This window comes from Myotis myotis, unplaced genomic scaffold (assembly GCF_014108235.1).
Source record: "Myotis myotis isolate mMyoMyo1 unplaced genomic scaffold, mMyoMyo1.p scaffold_m19_p_5, whole genome shotgun sequence".
Classification (NCBI taxonomy): domain Eukaryota; kingdom Metazoa; phylum Chordata; class Mammalia; order Chiroptera; family Vespertilionidae; genus Myotis; species Myotis myotis.
In genome coordinates, this window is record NW_023416357.1 from 755,267 (window position 1) to 781,122 (window position 25,856).

The 25,856-nt window shown below is 65.9% G+C and overlaps 1 protein-coding gene across 1 annotated transcript in view; it reads left to right on the forward strand.

The window, feature by feature from the left end:
• Nucleotides 1–754: 754 nt before the first annotated feature.
• The window catches only part of ANKRD55 (ankyrin repeat domain 55), a 33,828-nt gene continuing 8,726 nt past the window's right edge, over nt 755–25,856 (forward strand). Inside the window, exons 1-8 of the mRNA XM_036310873.1 lie at nt 755–858; nt 6,178–6,300; nt 6,535–6,665; nt 10,469–10,578; nt 12,743–12,803; nt 21,277–21,405; nt 21,976–22,160; nt 23,797–23,970. Of these exons, the coding sequence (XP_036166766.1) occupies nt 804–858; nt 6,178–6,300; nt 6,535–6,665; nt 10,469–10,578; nt 12,743–12,803; nt 21,277–21,405; nt 21,976–22,160; nt 23,797–23,970 (968 nt within the window). The 5' untranslated portion in view covers nt 755–803. The remainder of the gene's footprint in view (nt 859–6,177; nt 6,301–6,534; nt 6,666–10,468; nt 10,579–12,742; nt 12,804–21,276; nt 21,406–21,975; nt 22,161–23,796; nt 23,971–25,856) is intronic.

Consider the following 25,856-nt stretch of genomic DNA (forward strand, 5'->3'; position numbering starts at 1 on the left):
CGGGGCAGCCCCTGCAGGACAGCGCGGAGCCGCGGCGTCTGCTCCTCCCCCACAGACCCACCTGCGTGCCAGTGGGTGCCGCTGGCCTCCGGCTGTGCACAGAGAAACAGGTGACCTGTGCTCCTAGCGACGGGTTGGAGACCCCACAGGTGAGTCTCCACAGTGAACCCCGAGTTTCACCTGGAGCGTGAATGCACCGCCTTCTCCCAGCTGCTCCTGGAGGACGGGCGGACGCACTGCGCCCGGGACCTCGGGCTGTGCTGATGGCGTGATTGTGGCACCTGAGCTGGGGCCGTCTGGGGCCGCCCCCCTCCCGCCCTGTGGGGCCGGAGCGGAGGGGCTGGGGTGCGGGCGCCTGGCAGCGCCTCCTGCGCAGCATCGGTCCCCGGCGGCCCCTCCACGGGAAGGCCGCTCGCCCACGCCCGCCCGCACATGCTCCGTCGGCCCCCGTCCCTGCCCCTGAGCGTCCCGGGGTTTAGAGCGACAGGCCGGCTGTGGGAGCTCCGTGCCTCCAGCCCAGACCCCAGGCAGGCGCCCCCCCCCCAACTGGTGTGTGGGGCCTGAGCGGCTGCGGGCTGCTGGGGGGTGACACGTGCAGCCGACGAGCGAGCATCTGCTTCCGGCAGGTGTCACGGGAGAGCGTCCCCGTGGCCATCGCCGCCCAGGCAGCAGCTGCGGCTCCGCCACTGGCTCCTCGGCCGAGGGCTCGGCGTGACGCGGGCCCGGGCGGCGCGGACTGCGGCGTGGGGGACGCTGCCCCTCCTCCCCGGGGGCCTGGAGGCTGCCTGCCGTTCGGAGGGAGGATGCAGCCGGCAAGCATGGAGTTCAGCGCCCCGGCCGGGCTCGAGCCGCAGCGAGGTGAGCGCCGCCCGCAGAGCCTGCGAGTCTCCCAGCGCCAGTCCAGGCGGCAGCTGCGGTGGGGAGGGGAGGGTGTGTGTGTCTGTGTGTGTCCATGTAATGTGTGTGTCCGTGTGTGTCCATGTAATGTGTGTGGCTGTGTGTGTGGCTGTGTGCTGTGTGTGTCTGTGTGTATCCATGTAATGTGTGTGTCTGTGTGTGTGTGTGCCCGTGTCTGTGTATGTGTCTGTGTCTCTGTGTGTGTGTGTCCGTGTCTGTGTGTGTCCATGTAATGTGTGTGTCTGTGTGTGTGGCTGTGTGCTGTGTGTGTCTGTGTGTGTCCATGTAATGTGTGTGTCTGTGTGTGTGTCTGTGTGCTGTGTGTGTGTCCATGTAATGTGTGTGTCTGTGTGTGTGTGCCCGTGTCTGTGTGTGTCTGTGTGTCTGTGTGTGTGTCCGTGTCTGTGTGTGTCCATGTAATGTGTGTGTCTGTGTAATGTGTGTGTCTGTGTGTGTGGCTGTGTGCTGTGTGTGTCTGTGTGTGTCCATGTAATGTGTGTGTCTGTGTGTGTGGCTGTGTGCTGTGTGTATCTGTGTGTGTCCATGTAATGTGTGTGTCTGTGTGTGTGTCTGTGTGTGTGTGCCCGTGTCTGTGTGTGTGTCTGTGTCTCTGTGTGTGTGTCCGTGTCTGTGTGTGTCCATGTAATGTGTGTCTGTGTCCGTGTCTGTGTGTGTGTGTCCGTGTCTCTGTGTGTGTGTCTGTGTGCTCTGTGTGTCCGGGTCTGTGTGTCTGTGTCTGTGTGTGTCCATGTAATGTGTGTGTGTGTGTGTGTGTGTGTGTGTCCGGGTCTGTGTGTCTGTGTGTCTGTGTCTGTGTGTGTCCGTGTCTCTCTGTGTGTGTGTCCGTGTCTGAGCGTGACATGTGGGAGGAGGCTCACACATAGAGAAGCCTGTCTGCACGGGCTTTGGGCCTGTGGTCTCCTTCCCGCGCTCCCACCTGCACATTTTAAATGGGGTTTCGAGCGGTGTCTCGTGTCGTCTTTGTTCTCATCCGTCCTTTCTGTCCTGGTCTTGAGAGACGGGATGAGAGGGAGTAACATGGAAAGAGCAGGCCTGTGTCCTGTTAGTTTACCCTGCGTCTCCCTGCCGGGCCCCAGCCTCCGGTCTCCGTTAGGGGCGCGCAGCTGCCTGGTTTGTGCCGCGGCAGGTGCGTCTCAGCCGAGGTTGTGTAACGCCATCGCGGTGTCATTGTCTGCGGCGCCGGCTGGCCGTCCTTACTCACAGTCCCGGGGGCAGCGGTCTGCCCGGGAAAGGCTGCCGGGAGGTCGGCGTCCTCTGAAAGCCCATGGACTCCTTGCTGTGCGTGCACCGTGCCTCTGCCGTGTGCCTGCACGCGCACACGTGCCTGCGTATAATTCTGCATCTTTCCTGCTGTGCGTGCAGTGAACATGTTTAGAATATGCTGTAAACCTGACGTCTGAACCACTGCGACCTGCTTACTCCTCAGGGTCCTAGCGTCCTCGGTCGTGTTCCCGTTGGGGCTGCAGCGTGAGCACGAGGTGCGAAGCCGCGTTAGGAAACACGCTGCCGCTTCCTCTTCCTTCTCCCCCGGCCACAGCCCCTCCCCCAGGCTCCCCGTTCGTGGGCGAGTCACTGTCCCGCAGTGTTTGCTCGAGTGGACTCACATCTAGGTTTCTGCGTGACTGTGTGTGTGTGTGTGGGGGGGGTTTGATCTCCATGTCCTGAGTCGTGTTGCACAGTGTGTGCACGTGTGCACAATGTGTATGTATGTGTGGGCACATGTGTATGTGTGGGTACGTGTGTGCACGTGAGTGCGTGTGCATGTGTGTGCGTGTGCATGTGTGTGTGCGTGTGCTCGGATGTGCTGGCTCCCTGCGCTTGGCCGTGAACCCCGTGGAGAACGAGGTGGCCGCAGCTGTGCCTCCCCCTCCCCTCGGTACAGTTTGTTTCACTTGACAACCAGCAGCAGCGACAGCCTGGTCCGCAGGCCTCGTTCTGGCTGATGCGCAGCCCGCCTGGCGAGGACGCGTGTGTCCCGGACGGGGTGGAGGAGCGGCCCCCACGGTCAGTGCGCCGGGTTCTGTGTCTCCCGCCGAGGCTCAGCCCAACCTGGTTAACACGTCAACGTGTGATATTCATTCTGTGGCTCCGTTCACGCGAGCGATTCGCAGCAGGTCCTCGCCCAGGCCTGGTTCTCTCCACGCACGTTAGCCCTCCCCGGCCCCCCGGCCCCCCGGCCCCGTTCCCCGGGGCGTCCTCTCGGGGGCCGTGGCCTGGCGGCCGCAGCACAAGCTACATGGGTGGGGGGCGGGGATGCTCCCTCGCTGTGTGACCGGAGCAAGTTGCCTGACCTCTCTGGGCTTGGTCTCAGCAGACACGGAGGAAATGGTGCTGACCTCGCAGGTGCTGGGAGCGTCCGAGATGCTGTCAGACGCACCTGTCGCGGTGCCATGGGCCCTGGGCACGTTCAGGCTGCGCCTGCTCTTGGCGTAGCTACTGCTCTCACCGTCGCCACCCCCTGGCTGGCTCTCACGTCCTGTCCTGCCGGAGCCCAGCTCGGGGCAGTGAGGGCGTGGCCGCGGCTGGCGGCTCGATCACATGCGTTACTTTCCCGGGACTCCGGGCCCCTGAGAGCAGCCCCTGGAGAAGGAGGGGCCCCCACCTTCTTGAAAGCGGGAGAGGCCACGCACACGTTAAATACCGCGTCGCTGGGCAAGCCACGGCGACACTCTCCCGAGAAGCCGAGTGTGGGGCGCGGTCGGGGGCTCCCCATAAATCCTGCAAACCTGGGACTGGAGGAGGCAGGGCCTCTGGCTTTCCGGGCAGGTGGCAGACGGCGCACACCCAGGAGGGTCACGGAGGTCACGGAGCGTCGATTCTCACACGGGGTCCCCGTGAGAATCACCTGGACAATTTCTGTAAAAGCTGCCGCCTGGGTCCCCGCCCTGAGCGCTCCGTCCAGTCCATGTGGGGTCTGCCTGGCGGACAGTCCAGCTCCTAAAGAGACACCGTCTCCATGGCCCCCCAGCGTCGTTAGGGACCCCGGGCCAGCCAGCCGGGTGCCACCGCCGCCTGCGGGTGGACAGAAAGCTGAGTGGGTGCTACACGGAGTCCGGGAAACATCAGTGGGAACTGGAGAAGAAGAGCCTGTCCAGTTGGGGTGCGGCTGACTAGGGAGGGGGGCCGAGTGGGGACACGGGACCCGCGGAGGCAGCAGGTGGACGGACAGACGGACGGACAGGGCCGGGAGCGATGCAGGCGAAGGCACAGAGGGATGGCCTCCTCACAGACCCTGAGCCGCCGCCCAGGACTCCTGTTTCCTTGGACTGTGTCCAGGGGCCCACGGCCTGAGCAGGGCTACACGGGCCACAGGAGGCCGCGGGAGGACGGGCCAGGGGCCCTGCGCCCGGCCCCTCCCAGCCCAGCAGCCTCGACTCGCCAGCCGAGGGCATGGCTGCTCTGCAGGCTGAGAAAACGCCAGGCTCTGGCGCACGGGGCTCGGGCACCCTCTGCGCGTGCCCATGTCCCGCCGAGGCCTCCGGACGCGTTTGGCCAGAACCCGCCTCCGAGCGGCCGCGTGAGGACACCAGCTCGCAAGGCGGCCCTCTGGTCGGAGCAGCCAGCCCGTCCACTGCGCTATCCCAGCGTCCGCCCGTCTGTGCAGAAAGCAGGTCTGAACGCTCTGCCGGCGGCTGTGAGATCCGGAAGCCGCGGTCGTGTCCAGCCAGGTCTGCCGGCTTCCGGCTGAGGGATCCGTCTCTCGCCCGCGAGGGTCCCCAGTCAAAGCGGCCAACGCGTGGGCGACGCCCGGTGCTGGCACGTGGAGCGGTGGGTGGGGTCACACACGTGACCCAGGAACTGGGGGAGCTGAGAGGAGGGGGCGGGAGTCAAGGTGAGCGTCCTACCTGCCGTCCCAGAGGCCTCCTGGGACGGGGCTCCCACGCCGAGGAGACCCCGCGAGGCCCGGGGGGAGGGCGGGGCCTGACCTGCAGACGTAGCCGGTGGCCTACGTGTCGCCACGGAGCCCATGCTTTGCGGGGTGAGGTCTTCCCTCCAAGAATCCGTCTTATTGACGTGAAAGTGCGTCCACGCCCTGGAAATGCCTCCTCGAGAACCTCGTTCCTGATTGCAACACAGACGTGCGTCTTCAAACGGCAAACCCGCTTCCCGGCCCTTCTCCCCCGAGATGCTCCCCGAGGACCTTCCACGTGCCCCTGCGGCTCCTGAGTCCCCAGCAGACTGGCCCCTGGTCAGGGCCGGTCAAGGCCACAGACTCCTCGTCGCCAGTGGGTGGCAGCGTTGTCCCGTGGAGCCATCTGGGCGGCTGAAGGGCTGGCCCCGCCTGGAAAAGGCAAAGGCCTCCCCGCCTTCCGGTTGTTCTAGGCGGGCCCCCCAAACGTGCTTTCCCTGCGTCCCGCCGGGGGCAGAGAGGGCTCTGGATGGGGGGAGGGGGGTGTGCGCCCAGGAAACCTCATGTAAGCGAACCTCCATCGTCCTGCCGTACATCCCGGCACGATGGCCACGTTAATGGAAAAACTCAGAGGCAATTTCCCTGGCGTTCCTCCTTCCTGAGCAGCGGCCATGCGGGTGGGGAGCGTGGGGGGAGCGGACACGGCAGCGCCTGGCGGGGTCCCAGGAGTGGAACTTGCCCCCCAGCCCCTCCCGTGCTGCCCTGCGTCCCCCGCCATGGTCCCGGCGTCCCCCAGGCCCAGGTGTGCACACAGCTGTCACACAGTGGGGTCCCTTTGGAACACCAGCTGTTGGGCCTGCAGGGCCTGTGAGGGGGTGACGTGCAGAGACGGGCAGGAGTGGCTCTGGGCCTGAGGGGCCTCCCGGGGGAGGCGGGCAGATGCCCTCTCCTCCCCACCAGCTCCTGCGGGGTCTCCACGGACCAGCCCGGGGGGAGGACTTGGCAGGCGGGCAGCCAGGGGGGCCCTCGGGGGACAGGGCGGCCGGAAAGGGCAGGAGGACATCGGGACAGAGCAGGAGGCACATGGCCACTCGCCCTGGTGGGCGAGCTGAGTCACTGACAGGAAATGTCACATCTCAGATAAAAACGACGGGGTGCTCCCTGGCTGGCCTCCCGGATTCCGCACAGCCCAGGCCTGGGGGGCGGGGTGGGGGGAGCGTGATGTCTCAGGGACACGGGTCCCGCAGGCACCCTCCCAGGACGCGGTGAGGTGCCGCGGCCACCGTGGTCACCTGTCCTCGGAAGGGGTGCGGCCCGTGGTCAGAGGTTTCCGTGAGCCCCGTGTGGGCGCCGCTCGGGGTGCCGTGATTCAGGGGAGCCTCTGTGCACACGGCGTCTGATTCCTGCAGGTGACTCATCGGAGGAAGTGGACCTGAGCCTGGTGTACCAGGCGGCATCCAGCGGCGACGTCCGTGCGCTGACCGCCCTGATCCGGGAGGACCCCTCCGTCCTGGAGAGCCGCGACACCGAAGGTGAGCGCCCCCTCGCGCAACCCAGGGAGCGACGCGGGGTGCACCTGCACACGTGCCTCCAGCCGTCTCCGCGCCGCTGGGGCAGGAAGCGTGCTGGGCGTTGGCGCTGAGGGTCTCGCTCCCAGCCGGGCGGGGCGGGCAGGTCTGTATTGGCACAGAGCACAGAGCAGGCAAAGGAGGACGGCACGGGCGCCACGTCGGCCGTCCGCGAAGGCTGTGACTGTCTCCCTCCAGGGTGCACACCCCTGATGCATGCGGTGTCTGGGCGGCAGGTGGACACGGCGAAGCTGCTGCTGAAGATGGGGGCCAACGTCAACAGCCAGGACGCCGAGGGCCGCACCAGCCTGTGCCTGGCCGCCTACCTGGTGAGGCTGTGTGTCCTGGCTGTCTACCTGGTGAGGCTGTGTGCCTGCCGCCTACCTGGTGAGGCTGTGTGTCCTGGCTGTCTACCTGGTGAGGCTGTGTGTCCTGGCTGTCTACCTGGTGAGGCTGTGTGTCCTGGCTGTCTACCTGGTGAGGCTGTGTGCCTGCCGCCTACCTGGTGAGGCTGTGTGCCTGCCGCCTACCTGGTGAGGCTGTGTGTCCTGGCTGTCTACCTGGTGAGGCTGTGTGTCCTGGCTGTCTACCTGGTGAGGCTGTGTGTCCTGGCTGTCTACCTGGTGAGGCTGTGTGTCCTGGCTGTCTACCTGGTTAGGCTGAGTGTCCTGGCTGTCTACCTGGTGAGGCTGTGTGCCTGCCGCCTACCTGGTGAGGCTGTGTGTCCTGGCTGCGTACCTGGTGAGGCTGTATGCCTGCCGCCTACCTGGTGAGGCTGTGTGCTTGCTGTCTACCTGGTGAGGCTGTGTGCCTGCCGCCTACCTGGTGAGGCTGTGTCCTGGCCGCCTACCTGGTGAGGCTGTGTGTCCTGGCCACCTACCTGGTGAGGCTGTGTGTGCCTGGCCGCCTACCTGGTGAGGCTGTGTGCTTGCTGCCTACCTGGTGAGGCTGTGTGCTTGCTGTCTACCTGGTGAGGCTGTGTGTCCTGGCCACCTACCTGGTGAGGCTGTGTGTGTCCTGGCCGCCTACCTGGTGAGGCTGAGTGTCCCGGCTCTGCGAGGTGGCTGGGCGCGTGCTGCTCGTGGGTCCCGTGTGCGGGTCTCGGATGCAGGCAGCTGCCATGTCCCCCGACACTGACTCCGCACGCAGGGTTGGTTTCAGGGACGCAGGTCGCTGTGGGTCTTCCCAGCAGCCCCCAGCGGGAGACGCTGTGGCCACCAGGACTGTCTCACAACCCTCGCTGCCTCCGCATTACCGGGGGCTTTTCTGGACACCCTGTCCTCCTTCTAAGAACGCCCCCTTCACACCTGGGTGGGGCGCCCTCGAAGCGCAGTAGTGCTTGTGGGGGGTTAGGTGGGTGGGAGGTGGCGGAGGACGTGGGGAGCGAGAAGGGGAAGAGGGGGAGGGAGAGGGAAGAGCACCAGGCCCCACACAGGACCGGAGGGAATTCTGCAGTGTCGGGTGCTTGTGTCAAATGCAGCTCTGGGCGTGCACCCCAGGCCCCTGGGTCAGACGGGGCAGGGCTGCCTGTCGACGAACCTCCTGGCCCACTCAGTTGGGAACCCCGCCTGCGGGTCCTGCGTGGGGTCGGGATCCCCCACAGGCACGGCCGCCCCCCAGCCCCTTCAGCTCACCCGTGACCGCTCCTGCGGGGGAGGGTGAAGGTGTGGGCGCCGAAGGAGAGAGCGTTGGGTCCAGGGACGGGGCCGGACGCAGAGGGGGCTTCTCAAGCTGACGGCCACGGGCCCTGAGAACAGGGAGGCCAGGCCGCACGCCTCTCGGAATTCTAACGTTCAGCACACAGCGCTTCTCGGCTGGACGGCTGCCTGGGGCCTGGGCAGGTCCCTCTCCAGGTGGCGGGGACCAGTGAGCGGGCAGGTGCCAGCCGGGCAGACGGCTCGTTCTAGGGGCGGCTCACGGGCACGCGGGGGAAGGCTGCCGCATGCCCGGCCGGCGGCGCCCGCTCTCTCCTTGTTGCTGTGGTAACTGTGAAGGAGGGTGGATCCTCGCCCGAGGATATTGTTTCATTGGTTTTTAGAGCGAGTGGGAGGGAGAGGGGAGAGAGAGACACACCGATTGGTTGCCTCCCAAACGAGTCCCCGCCAGGGTCAGGAAACGAAGCTGCAACCCAGGTGCGTGCCCTTGACCGAGAATCTAACCACTGAGCACACCAGGCATCGCCGCCTCGGAGCGATGCCCTCGCCTCGTGGGCAACCCCAGGCAGGACCCCCCCACTCCCCCGAGGGCCTGGGAAGGTCGGGGGGGGCCTGGGGTCACACGGGAAGCCCACCCCCCTCCGGCCATGCGTGTGCCACTCCATCAGGAACCCCGAGAGAAACATCCGAGAGAGACGGGGCAGAGGGGCCGAGAAAGCCCAGGCACAGCTCCAGGCTCAGATGCAGACGCCCCCGGGCGGCCGTGCGCACAGCAAGTGTCTCCCGTGCCCCTCCTCTCGCTTGTCCGATGCAGTGAAAGTGACTGCCCGGCCCTGGCCGGTGTGGCTCAGTGGTTGAGCAGCGGCTGAAAGGTCCCGGGTTCGATTCTGGTCAAGGGCACCTGCCCGGGTTGTGGACTCGATCCCCAGTGTGGGGTGTGCAGGACGCAGCCGATCCGTGATTCTCTCCCATCACTGATGTTTCTCTCTCCCTCTCCCTTCCTCTCTGACATCAGTAAAAATATAAATAAAACTTTAGAAAGTGGTCGGTTGCCCAGGTTGGAGGCGAAGCAGGCGGACCCCGGCTCGCGGTCGCACAGACTGGGATCTGCTGGTCCTGAGCGGTGGCCGGGGCGTCAGGACGATCGGGAGCTTCCGCAGCTCTTTCTGAAGAAAGAGAGAAACCAGCATCACACAGGTTCCAGGAAACGGGAAAAACGATAAAGTGTTTCACCCCCCCCCCCCCGCCCCGCCAGATGTTTTCCAAAAGCTGGGGGCCCCGACCACCCCGACACCTGCCCTCTGGGGGCCTCTGGCCACACGGGCTCCTCCTGAGGGGAAAACGTGATGGCTCAGACGTCAGCAGCTAAAACCAGGCCGGTGCCTTCGCAAACTCTGGCTCAGCCGGGAAACACATGGACGTGGAGGTGACGGGCGGCTCTAGAGCCGCGGCCCCTCTCACAGCCACGACGTCTGTGCTTCGCTGGGAGACGTTTCCCTCCCTCCCCTCCACGCTGCCCAGCGCGCCGATTCTCTGCTTCCAGCATCTCGGCGTCTCAGTCTTGGTTCTCGCCTGCTTGGGGGCGTTGAGGCTCAGCTCCACGTGCCGGGGGGAGGGGGGGGGGTGGACTGGGAAGTTGCCCCATTGTTCTCCCGTTGGGCGCTGCCTCACGCCTGAGCCCCCCTGAACCGAGTGAGTGACGGGTGAGGGGTGGCGGGAGGCAGCGGGTGGAGGCAGGGGGAGGCAGGTGCCTGAGCCACGGACCGGAGGGCGCTGGCCTGCGGCTACACCTGCTCAGCGCGGCGTGCGGACGGGAGCAGCTACGTGCTCACGGGGACGAGCGAGCTGGGGGTCGGGGCGGCAGGGAGTTCACAGAGAGCCTGGGGAGCCCCCGGTGGGCAAAGCGCAGCCACGGGGACCCTTAGAGGGTGTCGGTGACACCCCCATATTCAGCATCAGGAGAGCCCCTCAGGGCGGCTGGGCCTGGGCTCGCAGGGGCTGCCCGGAGCGGACGTGGTATGTCCTGTGGCCCCGGGAGGAGCCGGGGGCGGGGCCGGGCCTGGGATGGGAGCGGCTCCCCGAGGCACAGCCGGGAGGTCGGGCTGGAGTCACCGGAGGCGAACTGGGGGATGAGGGAGACCTTGGCGTGGAGGTCAGACTGAGGACAAGCCTGCGGGGGCCAAGCCCCTAGAGCACGAGGCGGAGCGGACTCCTCACGGTCACAGGCCCCAGGGACAGGGTGAGAGTGAGCACCAGCGAGAGGCCCCAGAAATGTGGGGGGGGGGGGGCAGGAGAGAGAGCCTGGGAATCGGCCTCCATCGGACGGGGCACAGGTCCCAGGAAAACTCGAGGTCACCCCGACGGCAGCTCCCCAGGGTCTGACCCCTGAGTCCAGCAGGACGTGCTCAGCTGGGGGTGGGCGGGGGGTGTTCGAGGTCGGCGGGCGGAGCCGGGGGTGATGAGCCCTCTCTCCGCAGGGCTGGCTGGAGGGCTGCGTGACTCTGCTCCGTAACGGCGCCAAGCACGGCATTGCGGACAAGAGCGGCCGCCTGCCCCTGCACGCCGCCACGGCTGCGCCCGACGTGAGGTGGGTCGCGGACGGGGGGCGGGGGTGAGGGGGGCCCGAGGTGAGGGGGCCCAGGGTGGGGGGCCTGAGGTGAGGGGGCCCGGGGTGGGGGGCCCGGGGTGAGGGACCCGGTGCGGGTGCTGCTGGAGCCCCAGGTTGGTGGGGCGGCCGAGGAGGTCCTCTCTGGAGACACTGAGCCGCAAAGGAGGGTCGTGCCCAGGCTGTGCTCTCCTCAGTCCGTGTTTCAGCCTCGCCCCCTCTCCCCGTGCCCCCCTCCCCTGCTGGGAGCCCCTCGGAGCTGTGGATCCGGCGTTTCCTGCCCTGGCTCTGGGCCTGGCTGCACAGGGCAGGCTCTGCCCGGACGAGGGGCTCAGGCTGCACCAGGCGCTCGGGGCCTGTCTCCGTGTCCTGTCTCCGGAGCTAAAACTCCAGCTCAGTCGGGGGCGGGGGGGGGGGGGTGCCCAAGGCCTCCGGGTGGGGGAGGGGGCAGGATTTCTCCATTTCAGTCTGTTTCACACGAAAATAAAAGGCTTGGGAAACTCCAGGGCGACTCCAGCCAAGCCTGGCTTCTCGGCGCCGTTGGATAAAACCCAGAACAGAAACGGGTCCACAGCCAGGAGCTCGGGGCCGCGGCGGGCGGCTCGGTGCGACGTCGTGGGCAGCGCCCGGCGGCTCCTCTGACGATGAGGGAGGAAACGGGCCTTCCAGGCGGCTGCCCAGACGTTGGTCACAGAGCCGCACTGTTTTATAAGAGGAATCTCTGGAAAATGGGTCTCAAATGCGTCTTTTAAGACGATTCCACTTTGACTCGCTCAACTGCCGTCCGTGCCTCACTCGGGCGTCACTGCAGGATCCACGGAGGCGCCGGCCTTTTGTGGAACCGCTGCTGCTGAATGAGGCCAGAGCCCGTGTCGAACACGGTTGAGCCTAACGTCGCTGCTCCTGGGGGGGCGGGGGGGCAGCGCCTCCCGTCTCAGCTGTCGCCCCCGGGCCCCCATGTTCAGCAGCGAGAGAGGAAGGCGTGGAAAAGCCCGAGTTCCTAACAGCTCAGCCTGCGAACGCCGCCGCTCACTCTCCATGAACCAGGCCTGGGCGTCGGGGTCCCCGGCCAGGCCCCCCCTCCCGCCACGGCTCCAACCCCAGGGGAAGGGGTGCGCCCGCCTGCCCGCCTCCCGGTCAGCCGGTGCCGTCGGTAGCTCAGCAGCTGAAGCCACTGACCACACGCCGCTCCCGAGCCGCTCCCGGGGGCCGCAGGCGGCTCCTCCTGGCCTTCGGAGCCCCGGCCTCGCTGGGCGGGTCACAGCCCCCCTTCCTGCTCTGGAAACCGCGCCTGACGGCCCCGCGGCTTCGGGAGGGGAGCCAGGAAGGCGAGCTTCCCCCGAGTGCTGAACGCACAGCCCACAGCCCGAGGGGACACGTGGTGCCCGGGAGGCAGCGGCCTGGTCGTGACGCCCCCCGAGGAGGCCGGCCTGGACGGGGCTGCCCGCTCCTGCTGCGGGAACGGAGTCCGGGGACACACGCAGGCGGGTCGTGGCGGGTTGACGAGAGCACCCTGAACGGATGCGGCTCCGTCACCGCCTGGCGCTCAGCGGGGGGTCCCTGCACCCCCAAGGACACCACGCCCGTGGCCACCCTCCGCCACGCGACTCAGCGCCTCCCGCTGTGGAACCCAGGCCCCTGGCCCCCGCGTCCGGGCCCGCCCCCCCCCCCCCCCGACCCGCCTGCCTCTCTCCCGCGGCCGGAGCGCTGACCTCCGTCCACCGAGTGCGGATGCGAGTCTGGGCTTAGGATCCTGTCGTCGTTTCCCACGGAGGCTGCCATCCCGCTCAGACGTTTGCATGTTTTACAAAGAGGAAGCCGCGTTGCCGATGCCGCCTGCTGGTGCGCCCACTCACGGGAGGGGGGACGCACCGGTGGGGGCAGCTGGAGGCTGCGTGTGCGGGTGCAGCTCCCGGCACATACCCGCCACGGGGCCGGGGCCGGGGCCCGAGGACTCCCCCTCATCCCCTGTGACCCCAGGAGCACCAAGACCCAGAGGAGGCGGGAGAGGAGGAGACGGGGGCCGCGCTGTCTTTCCGGGAATTGTCCCGAGACCCGTCCGCACTCGGAGACCGTGGGCCCCGCGCTGTCTTGCCTCTGAGTCGCGTGGGTTCTGTTCTCTGAGCTGCTTCCGTTCCCTCCGCAGGCTGCTGACGGTGCTGGTGCAGCAGTGCGACCGCAGCGAGGTCAACCACCAGGACAGCGAGGTGAGCCCGAGGGACGGGGCCCTGGCCGCGTGCACGCCGAGGGGGGCTCCCCTAACCACGTGTGTGTGTGTGGGGGGGGAACGTGTCTGTGTTCCCGCCTCAGAGCCACCGTTTTCACGCCAAAGGCCCCACAGAGCACCCGGCCCGGCCCTGAAGAGGCCAAGCTCCAGATGAGGGGCCCACGGTGAGCCCCCAGCAGCCTGGCTCCTTGTAGCCGCACCTCCTCCCAGAGGCAGGGCTGCGTCCGTTCCTGCTGCTCCCCGAGGGGCCCCAAAGCCGTGCGCACGCCTGCGTGTCACCCCGTGTGCTCGCTGGCTCACATCACCAGGGCTGTGAGGACTTTAAGCAAATAGAGCGACAGCAATGGCCATTCGTACGCCCAGTGCCCGTTACCAGCTGGCCCAGACGGGAGGACGGAGCCCTGAGCGGGGGCAGGCGGGGCCTCCACCCAGGGCCCCCCCAGCCTCCACCCAGGGCCTCCCCAGCCTCCACCCAGGGCCTCCCCAGCCTCCACCCAGGCCCCCCCGGCCTCCACCCAGGGCCCCCCCAGCCTCCACCCAGGCCCCCCCAGCCTCCACCCAGCCCCCCCCCCCAGCCTCCACCCAGGCCCCCCCGGCGCCTGGCATCAGCAACCGCCCAGAAAGCCCCGCGGGGCTGAGGTCGGACGCCTCTGACTCCATGGTCACCGCTGCTTTCACTGCCGTGTCCTCAGTGGTTGCAGCAAAGCCCAGGAGAGCGAGGCCCGCCCCGGCCTCCACTTCTGCTTTAAAACAAGAAGCAGGGACAGCAAGTGCACGCGGACCCCGGGCGCCGCTTGAGAGGGAGGAGCTGGGGGAGCATCTACGTCAGCCCTTCCTCCTCCCCCAGCTCCTCCCTCGGCCCCGAGCTGGGCTCTTAGAAAGAGGCCCTTCAGTCCTCAGACCCAGAAGGAAGTCCCTCCCAGGCCTCGCCCTGTGCCCTCGGCGGACAGACACTCCCAGCCACGTGGCCGTCTCCCCTCCGGGGCCGGCGGTGGCAGGGCGAGGACGGGCTTTCCAAAGGCCACTCGCCGGGCGTGGGGACGTGTGGGGAGCACAGAGCCGGCTCTGGCTCCTCCTAATGCACAGGGACCCCAGAAGCTTCCTGGCCGGGGAGCCAGCCTCTTGCCGTCACGGCAAATGCAGAGCAGGGGCCTCAGACAGGGCCCTTCCCTCAGCGCGCAGTTCCTGCCGGGCCTGTCCCAGTGCGCCCCGTGTCCCAGCGCGTCCCGTGTCCCAGCGCATCCCGTGTCCCAGCGCGTCTCGTGTCCCAGCGCATCCCATGTCCCAGTGCATTCATGTGTCCCAGTGCGTCCTGTGTCCCAGTGCGTTCGTGTGTCCCAGTGCATCTCGTGTCCCAGCACGTCCTGTGTCCCAGCGCATCCCGTGTCCCAGCGCGTCTCATGTCCCAGCGCATCCCATGTCCCAGTGCATTCGTGTGTCCCAGTGCGTCCCGTGTCCCAGTGCGTTCGTGTGTCCCAGTGCGTCCCGTGTCCCAGCGTGTCTGTGTCTGAAACCCTCCTGAAGCCACCTGCCCACGCGCCTGTGACTGATGTGGATTCGTCGCCGCTGTAGGTTTCACGTGGAGGGTTGTGTGCGCCCGGCCAGGTCATCTGCAGGGCGGGCGCCCTCTGGCACGGGGGGAGGGCGGTCTGCGTGGGCAGGACAGGCCGTGGCGTGGAGGAGCCCGCCTCTCCCTCTCAGAGCTCCGACCCGCACAGCCCCGCCCGCCCCCTGTGTCCCTATGAGCCCGCCCAGTGCGGCCCCCACTGTGCACAAGGGCGACAGTTAGAGCCTCGGCACGCACCCTCCACACGCCAAACCCAGGCAGCAGGACGGCTCAGGAAGGAGGGACAGGTGCGCTGGGGGAGAGGGGAGGCTGCCCCCGGGTGTCGGGAATATTTCCCAGGAATTACCTCGGCGACCGAGCTCCTTGCAACCACGGCTCAGGGTGAAAGGGTCCATTTGGAGAAATCTCACTGCACTGGAGACATGAGATCGTGAGCTGGGACTGAAGAGGGAGGGAGTGAGGGAGGAAGAGAGGGAGAGATGAGAGAGACAGAGAGAGAGGGAGAGGAGATCTCTTTCCAACGCCTCCCCGACCTGCTCAAGGAAAGATGGCTGTGCATCGGGGTCACGCGGAGGCACCGGGTCCTCGCCCAGCGACCGGCCGAGGAGGATCCTGTGTTACTATTGGTGGCAGTGCTATTAGCTGTTACTTAGACGAGTGAGACACGGACACATTCGCTCTTTTAAAACGTCAACGTTACAAGTGACGCTGGGACGCCTGGTCCCCGCCCCCCTCGGCCTGGTTAGGTGTGCATCCTGCCGGCTCTCGGGGCCACAGACACGAGCAGGAAAGCACGGCACGCTTCCCCCCCATTGTCCTGCAGCTGCTCCTCCAGAGCTGCTTCCGCCGCGGCCGACAACCCTCCTTCCCCGGCTGCACGCGGCCGTCCGTGTCCACGGGGCAGTCACCGCCAACGGAGGTTGGAAAGTTCCAAAGAGAAGCCGTTCACACGTTTCCAGTCGCACACTGTTCTGAGCTGTGTGACGAAATCTCCCCTCCCGGCCTTGGGATGGGACCCGTCCCTTCGTCACCTAGTCCCTGCCTGTCCATCACGTAGTCCCTGCCTGTCCATCACCTGGTCCCTGCCTGTCCATCACCTAGTCCCTGCCTGTCCATCACCTGGTCCCTGCCTGTCCATCACCTAGTCCCTGCCTGTCCATTACCTGGTCCCTGCCTGTCCATCACCTGATCCCTGCCTGTCCATCACCTGGTCCCTGCCTGTCCATCACCTGGTCCCTGCCTGCCCATCACTTAGTTCTCGGACTGTCTCAGTATCTCAGTGCCTGTGTTCAAGTCACCTTCAGTATTTTACTAACAAGGCCACATTCACATAACTTTTATTACCGTGTACATTTTTAAAATATATTTTTATTGATTTCAGAGAGGAAGGGGGAGGGAGAGAGAGATGGAAACATCAATGATGAGGGAGAGCCATTGATCGGCGCCTCCTGCATGTGCCCTGACCAGGAACCGAACCGTGACCTCCTGGTTCACAGGTCGATGCTCAGCCACGGAGCCACGCGGCCGGGCTGCAGTCTGTTACTGCAGCGGTGCTGTTTCATTAGCTGTTGTTCATCACTCTCGGTGCCTCATTTGTGAGTCGTCTTATCGTAGGTGTGTACGTGTAGGAACCCACGTGGCCCATGCAGGGCTCAGGGTCATCGGGTCCCAGGCCCCCCGGGGGCTCGGTGCGGGTCCCCGTCAGGAGGGATGATGTCCTGTGAGAACCTGCGCTTGCTTGGCCTCCCTGTGCCCGGCAGTGGGGTCTCTCGGGGCCACCATCCAGCCTGCTCTGCTCTCGTGCGAGCGCCCGCGGTGTGGGAGCCTTTCCCCCGAAGAGCCCTGGGCGGGGGGCGTGCGCGTCTGCTTCCACCCCGCCCGGCTTCTCCCAGGGCCAGCGCAGCTGCCGGGCGCAGGGCTGCCCTCCGGCCGTCGGCGTTTCCGTTCCTCAGTGAGCGTTTCCCTGGCGGCCGTGAGACGGGCGTCCTTCGCAGGTCAGGGTCACCTGTCACCTGTCACCCGTGCTCGCTCTGTGACTGGCTGGGCAGAGCGCCCGCTGGGCCGTCATTGGTCACGGGTCACGTCCGTGTGTTGGTGGGAGTTTACGTTCTGAAAAGCACCCCTTACCCTTCGCTCTGCTGCTCGTGGGGCAGCTCACGTGCGTCTTCTTGTGCAGAAATTGTGAAACATGATACGACCCAAGGGCCTTCTCGGGCCCCTGCTTCTGCTGTGGTCTGGCTGCCGCCTCCGCCCCCGGGGCCTGCGCTGTGGTCTCCGTGTGCGACGAGGCTTCTTTTTTAGGTCAGCAGTTCCTTTTCTGGACTCTGTTCTGTGCTGATGGGCTGTTCGTTCTTTCCGTCTCATTAGCCTCGCGGCTTGGTTGTGAGGTGACTGGGTCAGATCCCCCGGTGCGGGGCGGAGGAGGGGGGTGCGTGGACCTGCCTGCGCGCCTTTGTCCTGCACCCCAGAGGGACGTCGCAAAGCGTGGCACCCGGGGGGGGCGGCACGGTGACGGGACTCCGGGGCCTGCGCCTCCTGCTCTGGGGGCTTCGGCAGGAGGAGCGCCACTGGGGGGCTGTGGGCTGTGGGCTGTGGTCAGGACGTGGCACTCACCCAGGGCCGCCCACGAGGCCGCTGTTCAGGTTGTGTCCTGGTCTGTCCGGTGCACGTCCTGCTTGGAGGGCAGACCCTCGCGCTCCCGGGGCAGCCGCCTCCGAGGAAGCAGATCCGAGTCGTCAAAGCAGACGTGAGCCTGTGGGTGTCGTTCTCAGCACCAACCCGCTCGTAACGCTCGGGAGGCGGCCACAGGCAGAGGCGCTGCAGGGGAGGCAGCCGGATCGAACGCCCCAGAGACCCCTCCTTCACAGCCAGCAGAAGGCGGGACAGCCAAATGTGTTTATTTACTTATTTTTATATATTTTATTGGTTTCAGAGAGGAAGGGAGAGGGAGAGAGAGGCGTCAATGATGAGAGGATCATGGATGGGCTGCCTCCTGCACGCCCCACACTGGGGAGCGAACCCGCAACCCGGGCCTGTGCCCTGACCGGGAATTGAACCCTGACCTCCTGGTTCATAGGTTGACGCTCAACCCTGAGCCACGCCGGCCGGGCAATTATAAGATTTTTTTACAAATAAAATTAAAGAAAATGGCATTTGTTACCGCACTTCTAAAAGATTTTTAAAAAATCTTTAACATACATAATTTATTCCAATTTTTCGTCTGCAGAAAACCCTTTATGACTTTTGGGAGGGGCAGTCGTGTGCGGGGGGAGACCAATGGTAAGTGCATTTAAATGTCCCCAAGCCCAGCTGGGCCCCGGGAGCCCCGGCCTGAGCTCCTGGGGGTGTTTGCTGCCCTGTCTGTCAGCCACCTGCCCGCCCGCCCCGGGCACCCTCGCCCCTGCTCTGTGCGGTCGGTGTCTGAAAGGGCAGTTCTGAGGCGGGAACGCTGCGAGGCCCTGGGTCAGGTTTCTGGGTCAGAAACAGAAGTTGCAGCGGTTTCGGGAGGAAAGTTGAGAAGCAGCCAGGACGCTGGCATGTCGGTGGCGCAGGCCCAGGGCACAGCATGACTCATCCGCACGCGGTCCAGGGCCACCTGCTGCTCGAGGGTCACACGGGCCGTGCCCCCGGGGACTCGGCAGGCGCCCGAGGCCACGAGACCAGCACGGCCCCCACGGGCTGGGGGAGGCCTCTTCACCGAACTAGGACTTTGGTTTTCAAGCAAGTGGATTCCACCCCCACCAGGGCCCCTGGGTGTTGGCGGCAATACTGACGCCTAGATTTTCCCGTGGCTGCCCCACGGCCCAGCGCGTGCCAGTGACTCCAGGGCGCCGGCAGGAGCGGGCTCCACGTGTGGGCGGGCAGACGTGGGTCGTTGAGACTCCCCGTGGCCCCGCGGGCGCCTGGACGCCTGCATCTGTCATTCACCCTTCCTGTGGGCGCGGCTGGGGCACCACTGTGTGCAGGGCAGGGCCCCCGGGGAGTGACCTCGGCAGAAACATCAGTGATGAGAGAGAATCACTGACTGGCTGCCTCCTGCACGCCCCACACTGGGGAACGAGCCCGCAACCCAGGCCTGTGCCCTGACTGGGAATCGAACAGGGACCTCCTGGTTCATAGGTTGACAACCCTCCTGGTTCAGCAACTGGGCCACGCAGTCCTGGCGTGGTCGGCGGGTCCTGACGCGGCCGTGAGGGGCCTCAGCTCAGCCCGGAGGCGGGACGGAGGCGCTGAGGGGGAAGGTCCCTCAGCCGTGTGTGCTGTGCAGTGGCACCGAGAGCCAGGTCAGCGGTTTCCGGAAGCTTTGGTTCTCGTGTCACTGACTCTAGGAGGGCTCGTTGTATTTCTCATTAGCCCGATTCTGCCTGGACACCCCTTGGCTCGACGGAAAGCTTTTGCGGCCCGTCTGTGTGGGATATGGACGTACAACGTGTGTGTGCATGACCCGTATCGCGTGCGCTGCAATACCGTCATTATTCAGAGAAGCCGTGGGTGACAGGTCTCCATACGGGACCTTCGACAGGGCCGGCAGCCACTTCTAAGAGTGACCCCACCCCCCGGGGGCAGCGGGGGCGGATGCATGCGTGTCGATACCTCGCAGAAAGGGGAGGGTTGCCAGCTGCACCCCGAGGAGGGGCCCGAGGTGCTGACAGATAGAAGGGAGCACGGTCTGTGGCGGCAGCCCTGACGGCGTGAGGCCCTCCCGGAGCAGAGAGGAGGCCGGGTCCGGCTCGTCGCAGGCGGAGCATCCCAGCGTCTGAGCTCGCCTCGGGCGCGTCGCCAGCCTGCCGCGTGCAGGGCAGAGGCGCGGGGCCCGGGTGTGAACCCGCCGCCCCACGCAGCCAGGCGGCGCCCGGCGGCCACTCCCCTGTGTGTGCGTCACGCCTCCCCCGTCGTCGCCGTGGCGCTGGCGGAACACACTGTGTTAGGGCTGCTGCGAAGGGTCCGCGAGGCTGCCCGCCAGGCATGGCTCCATGGTGGAGCGTCGCCCTGTGAGCCAGGAGGTCACGGTTTGATTCCCGGTCGGGGCACATGGGTTGTGGGCTCGATAGCAGCAGGAGGCAGCCGATCCACGGCTCTCTCACCATTGATGTTTCTCTCTCTCTCTCCCTCTCCCTTCCTCTCTGAAATCAATAAAAATGTATCTTAAAAAGAGATTTAGTGAGGTAACGTATTTGAAGCTCTCAGCACCAAGCAGGCGTATGAAATATGGCCGTGCCCCGCCCCAGCCCCGCACCGAGCATGGGGGGGGGGGGGGCTGGTGTGAGACCGACTCCTGCAGCCTGTGCTCAGGGGACCACGGTGAGCAGGTTGTGGTTAAACTGTCATCACGGTTTCATCGCAGCGACGTTCGCACCGATTCCCGCCTCGCGGAGCACGGGGCGCGTGGAGGCGGCCGTGGGCCTGGGCCTCCGGGGCCTGCGGTTTCCGTGGTGTTTCGGGGACCACGATCCTTGCAGACAGGGGTCCTGCTCCGCCGTCCCTGCCCGCGTGTCGGATTGGAAAGGCAGAGCCGGGTTTCATAAAGTCAGAGGCACAGCCAGGGCCGGGGCGTCCTCCCTGTGCCGGCGTCTGTTCGGCGCTGTGACCGCTCCGGGCTCTGGGCTCCTGGCTCCCGACGGCAGGCAGCCACACAGGGGTTCCCACTCAGCCGCTCGGTGGTCCTGATGCCTTGGTCCCGGGTACGGGGGCCACTTCACACCGAAGCCAGTGACGGACGCCGGCGGCCTCGGCCCGCGCGAGGACGTCCACGCGGAGTAAAAAGAACCCCCTCCCCTGAGTCCTGATTCCTAAGCCCTGGGGCCGGTGTGGCCATGAGGAGCCCTGAGACGCGTGGACCCCGTGGCTCGCTCGCCGTGGGAACGGCCCGAGAAGTCCATGCGCTCCCACCGCCTCCCTGTCCATGTGGAGCCCATTCTAGGAAACCCCCACGACCCTCTCTGAGCTCCGGTCAGAGGCTGGAGCTGGAAACTTGAGCACCGACCGCGATCTAACGACGTGGAACATGGAGCTGGCCGGGGCCACGTCGACGCCAGTGCCCGGCGGGCCCCATGCCCAGACCCAGTTCCGCTCGCGTACGACGCGGGCTTCCCAGCTTCCTCTGCACAAGCTGAGGCGCAGAGGGACCTGCCTGGTGGCTCGCTGCTGAGCTCGGGTCCTGGCCGCACCGCCCGGCGCTGGTGGCCGCGGTGGCCCTGTGCCACCTGCTCAGGGGCCTCGGACTTGTTAACAGGAGGTTCCAACACATTCTGCAGCCGGCCCTCCTGGCTTTCAGCTGACAGGGAGGGAGGAGAGATGCGTGCGGGCCACGTGGGCTTGGTGTTCTGGGCCAGCCTGGGGGGCTTCGTGGCTGCGCTCGTGTGCCAGTGGCCGTGTGCCCGTGGTCACATGTCCGTGGTCAGGACTCGGTCTCGTGCCTCAGGGCCCGTGGGGAGGCTGGGCAGTGTGGCCTGATGCCCTAGAGGAGGAGGGAACCGTTTGGTGGACGTGGTGACTTCACGTCACTCACCCAGAGCTGGTGTGGAGGGGATAGCACACAGACGCTCAGGCCTCGAGCCAGCAGGGAGCTCGAGTGACACGGGCCAGCCGCGTCCTGCCCGCCCGGCTCAGCCCTGCCCGGCCCGTCCTCCGTGGGGCTCTGCGCTCTGCGTGAGTCTCTAGCATCCGGCGATCCGAGCGGCCCTTCGGCTCACGTGGGCACATGCTGTCCATCTTCCGCGCCCACAGGGCGGTCCCGTGGGGCAGGGGTCTCGCTGCCCTCACTTCCCAAGTGTCCGCAGCACAAAGCCGCTCAGGACCTGAGCTGGACGAACGATGTGAGGAATGAGCGAGCTGACGGGGGGCTCCCCCCCCCCACACCCTGCTCACCCCCCATCTTGTTTCCCAGGGAATGACCCCTCTCCACTGGGCGGCCTTCCACAACCAGCCTCAGCACACCCAGGTCCTGCTGAGACGGGGGGCCGACCCCACCCTGGTGGACAAGGACTTCAAGACGGCTCTGCACTGGGCGGTGCAGGTAGGGCCTGCTGACCTGCGTGTCCGGCCCGGGAGCGGGTGGCCACAGGCAGCCTCACACTCAGAGGCAGTTTCTACGTTTATACAGGGAGACTCACCTGGTCTCCTCCCCAATCCGTGCCCCCGGGAGTGCAAGCCTGCCACTGGGAGGATGTGGGGGCATCGGCTGGTGAGAGGACACCCTGCCAGGATGCAGAGGGGCCGTTACAGACCTTGGGGTGCAACTTGCTCTCTCAGAGCCGCTGACCTGGACCTGGTGGGCCGGGCAGGGGGCCCCTAGCAGACCCTCCATGCCTGCTGCGCTGGGCTCTTTGGGGTGGGAACCCCTGTTCTTTATTTTTCAATCCTTACTCAAGGGGATTCTTTCCATTGAATTTTAGAGAGAGTGGAAGGGAGGGGGAGGGGAGAGAGAGAGAGATCCATTGATTGCCTCGCGCTCGCACCCCAACTGGGGCAGGGATCAAACAGGCAGGGAGACCCACAGGCGGGGAGACCACAGGCGGGGAGACCACAGGCGGGAGACGCAGACGGAGTGGTGCAGCAGCTGCATAGGGGCTGCTGTGTCTCCCAGAGCGGGAACAGGCTGCTGTGCTCCATCATCCTGAGCCACCACCAGGGCCCGTCCATCATCAACTGTGACGACGAGAGCGGGAAGACCTGTGTGCACATGGCTGCGGCCGCCGGCTTCAGTGACATCATCACCGAACTGGCCCGCGTCCCCGAGTGCAACCTGCAGGCTCTGGACGTGGACGACAGGTACCGGGGGCGGGAGGGGCTGGAGCTGCCACCCTCTCCACACGTTCAAGGTTAGGGCGACCCAACTGACCCCTCCTGCCGCCACAGTCACACGTGTGCTGGGACCACCTGTCCTACTGGCCACAGTCACACGTGTGCTGGGACCACCTGTCCTGCCGGCCACGCTCACACATGTGCAGGGACGGTGTGAACTACCCTCGCGGGGCAGGAAAGGGCGTGGGGAGGAGGGGAGGCGGAGGGTGCGCTGTCACATTGTCCGCGTTTGCCGGTCGCCCTCTGTGCCCCAGGGCGCGGTGCCGCTCAGCTCCCTGCTGGTGAGCAGCTGCTCTCACAGGAGTTTTGTCTCCTTCCTCCTGAGTTACGTCATCAGGGCAGCAGGTGCACACCGACCGGCGCACAGTAGGGGCTTTGTGTCAGAGCCCGGGACCTGGCAGCCCGTCGTTAGAGAGGTGTCTGCGGGCCAGGACAGGGACCGGAAGCAGAGCCTCGGCCCCGGGGATGGGCAGCGAGTGGCCCCTCCCCTGCCTCCGGGCAGAGAGCCTCCCACAGGCGCCCCCACTGTCGCCCTGGGGCTCCCGGGGGCCATGCTCCGCTGAGCTCTGCGTGGGGGGCGTCGCTCAGGGAGGACGGGGTAATACGCCGGCATGAGAGCGCTGAGCGTGAGCCGAGGGTCGTGCAGGCCGTGTGGCTCTTACCCGCTCACGGAGGCGCAAAGCGGCCCCTTGTTCTGCGTTTGGACATGGGACACCTGAGTCCTAGGGACAGAACCTTCCGGGTTGCACCGCAGCCTCAGAGCGGAGGTGGCTGAGGGCCGACTCGGTCAGGATGCATCTCCCTGCTGCGCGCAGGCCTTTCCAGGGCAGGGGGCGTGGGTCCCAGCAGGCGGGCCGTGGGGGGCGGGGGGCGCAGTCACAGGAGAAAGGGAACAGCCGGAAGGGGAGCAAGGCCTTGGGGGAGGCGGGCTGGGGAGCCGCCTGCTCCGGAATCCTTCCAGAACCGGCTCCGGACAGTCTTCCCGTGTTGCTGCCACATGCTGAGTGAGGATGCCAGCCCCTGGCCACATGCTGAGAGGCAGCAGGGAGCCAGGCGCTCAGGGCGAGCGGGTCCCCGGGGCGGCTTCCTGCTCCAGGGCCCAGCTGCCCCTGTGGCCCTCACTCCGCCCGGCAGCTGCCCTTCGCGTGGGAACTGAGGGCCTGTGTTTATGGTAGAATTTCTCAGAAGGTTGTAGGTTTCGGTGCTTTCAGCCGTTGCAGTCACTGACTTCCCCTCTTTCCAGTGAGAGAAAGTGCTTGTGGGAAGGGAGGGTCCTTCGGGCGGGAGGAACCGACCTTTCCCAGCTCGAGGTCACTCCTCTCCCCCCTCCCCCAAGGATCCATGGAAAGTACCTCCGGGTGCGGATTCACAACAGCAAACGTCCTCCGCTTTGAGCCACAGCTTCCTCTCCCAGGAATTCTCAGGAAGGCGGAGGGGGAGCCCTCAGGCCAGAGGGGAGCCCCCACTTCCCGCAACACGAGCGCCACCTCCACTCTAACGAGCAGCATGCTTCCTGCAGCCCCGAGCGAGGCAGGAGGCGCGGGCTGGGCGCCTGTCCCGCGCGCCCTCACCGATCCCTGTGCCGTTCCCTCCCGTTGTCCAGGACACCCCTGCACTGGGCGGCGGCGGCCGGGCAGGCGGAGTGCGTGCGGTCCCTGCTGGACCTGGGCGTGGACAGCAGCCTGCGGGACGTCAACGAGAGCGCGCCCCTGGCCTACGCGCTGCACTGCGGCCACGCGGCCTGCGTGCGGCTCCTCTCCCGCGGCGGCGGGGCCAGGTGAGCCAGCCCTCGCTTCTCTCCTCCCCTCTCCAAAGTCAGTAACCTCCATTTAAAGGTTCCGGCGGCACCGTGTTCTCAAAGATCGCGCTTGTTCACGTCACCCCGGGAACTGCCGGGAAGGCTGTCGTGTGTCAGGAGGCGGCCGAGCTCGCGGGGCACCGCCGCGGTGGCCAGAGGCCCAGTGTGTGCGTGACAGCTGGACCCCGTCAGCGGCCACAGCGACGGCCGATGGCTGGCCTCGAAGCGACACGCTCACTGTGCGTTTCTCGGAGCCCCGTGCGGGCCTCTCCGGAGAGCCAGCGGGTGTCCGTCAGTCACGGAACGGTGTCCCATGAAGCGTCCGGCTCAGCCACCAGGCCTTTCCCTCCACACGCGGTCGCACTGAGTCTGTGGTAGACGCGCTTACGAGCACTGCCGTTCTGTCAAAAAATGCACACGCGCGGGCGCTGCTTGGTGAAAGCCACCCCTCCCTGGGCACCGTCGAGACAAATGACGATCTTTGCGATGCAGGTCCTTCGACGCTGACGTCCTGGTTGGCGCCAAGGACACACGCTTCAGCCACCGTCTCCCCCGCTCCCGTGGTGCAGAAAGCAGACTGTGAAAAGACAGTCACTTCTCAATACTGTTTTTTAAAATATGTTTTTATTGATGTCAGAGAGGAAGGGAGAGGGAGAGAGAGAGAAACATCCATGATGAGAGAGAGTCATCGATCGGCCGCCTCCTGCACGCCCCACCCTGGGGATCGGGCCCACAACCGGGCCTGTGCCCTGATGGGGAATAGAACCCTGACCTCCTGGTTCACAGGTCGACGCTCAGCCACGGAGCTATGCCCGCTGGGCTCCTGATGCTTTTACGAATATCACTCTAACCCCATGACTCCCCCCAAGACTGCCAGGACCCCCTCCCTCGGGTTCGGGCCCACCGTGGAGACCCAGGGCCTCCGTCCCGGCCGTGGCAGGAGGCGGCGGCTGTGGGACATGCTGATGGAGCCTAGTTAGCACAGGGACGTGTTCCATGGAAGGAGCTTGAGGACATTTCCACAGCCCCCGGGTTCCCTGTGGGCCGGTGAGGCGTCCGGAAGTAGCGCTCAGTTTTCCGAAAAGCCTCTGAAGAGGCGAGAGGAGGAGGATGAAGTGCATCCAGGGGAGGGGAGGCTCAGTCCTGCGCCGTGTGACCTGCAGCCAGAGCGGGTGATGCTTCCTGATCCCAGATCCCAGCGTCTCACTCCAGAGAGTCCGGCTGCAGCCCTGGCTGGTGTAGCCCAGTGGGTAGAGCGTGGGCCTGCAGACTGGAGGGTCCTGGCTTCGATTCCGGTCCAGGGCACATGCCCGGGTTGTGGGCTTGGTCCCGAATAGGGGGCGTGCAGGAGGCGGCCGATCCGTGAGTCTCTCTCCTCATGGATGCTTCTCTCTCTCCCCCTCCCCCTTCCTCTCAGGAATCAATAGAAACATATATTCTTTTTTAAAAATATATTTTATTGATTTTTTACAGAGAGGAAGGGAGAGGGATAGAGAGTTAGAAACATCGATGAGAGAGAAACATCGGTCAGCTGCCTCCTGCACGCCCCCCACTGGGGATGTGCCCGCAACCCAGGCCCATGCCCTTGACCGGAATCGAACCCGGGACCCTTCAGTCTGCAGGCCGACGCTCTATCCACTGAGCCACACCGGCCAGGGTGAAACATAAATTCTTCGGAAAGAGGACTGCAGTCTGGCTCAGGGCCTGTGCCTGGTCAGGCTGCGCCGTCCCCTCCCCCCAGAAAGCAGCCGGTCCGCTGCGGCCTCAGCAGAGGAGAACCGAACTTTCCGAGAAGCAGAAGCAGAACAGGGGGCGGCCCGGCCTGGGCTGACCTCTCCTCCCGGGACGGGCCGGGCGCCGGGCGC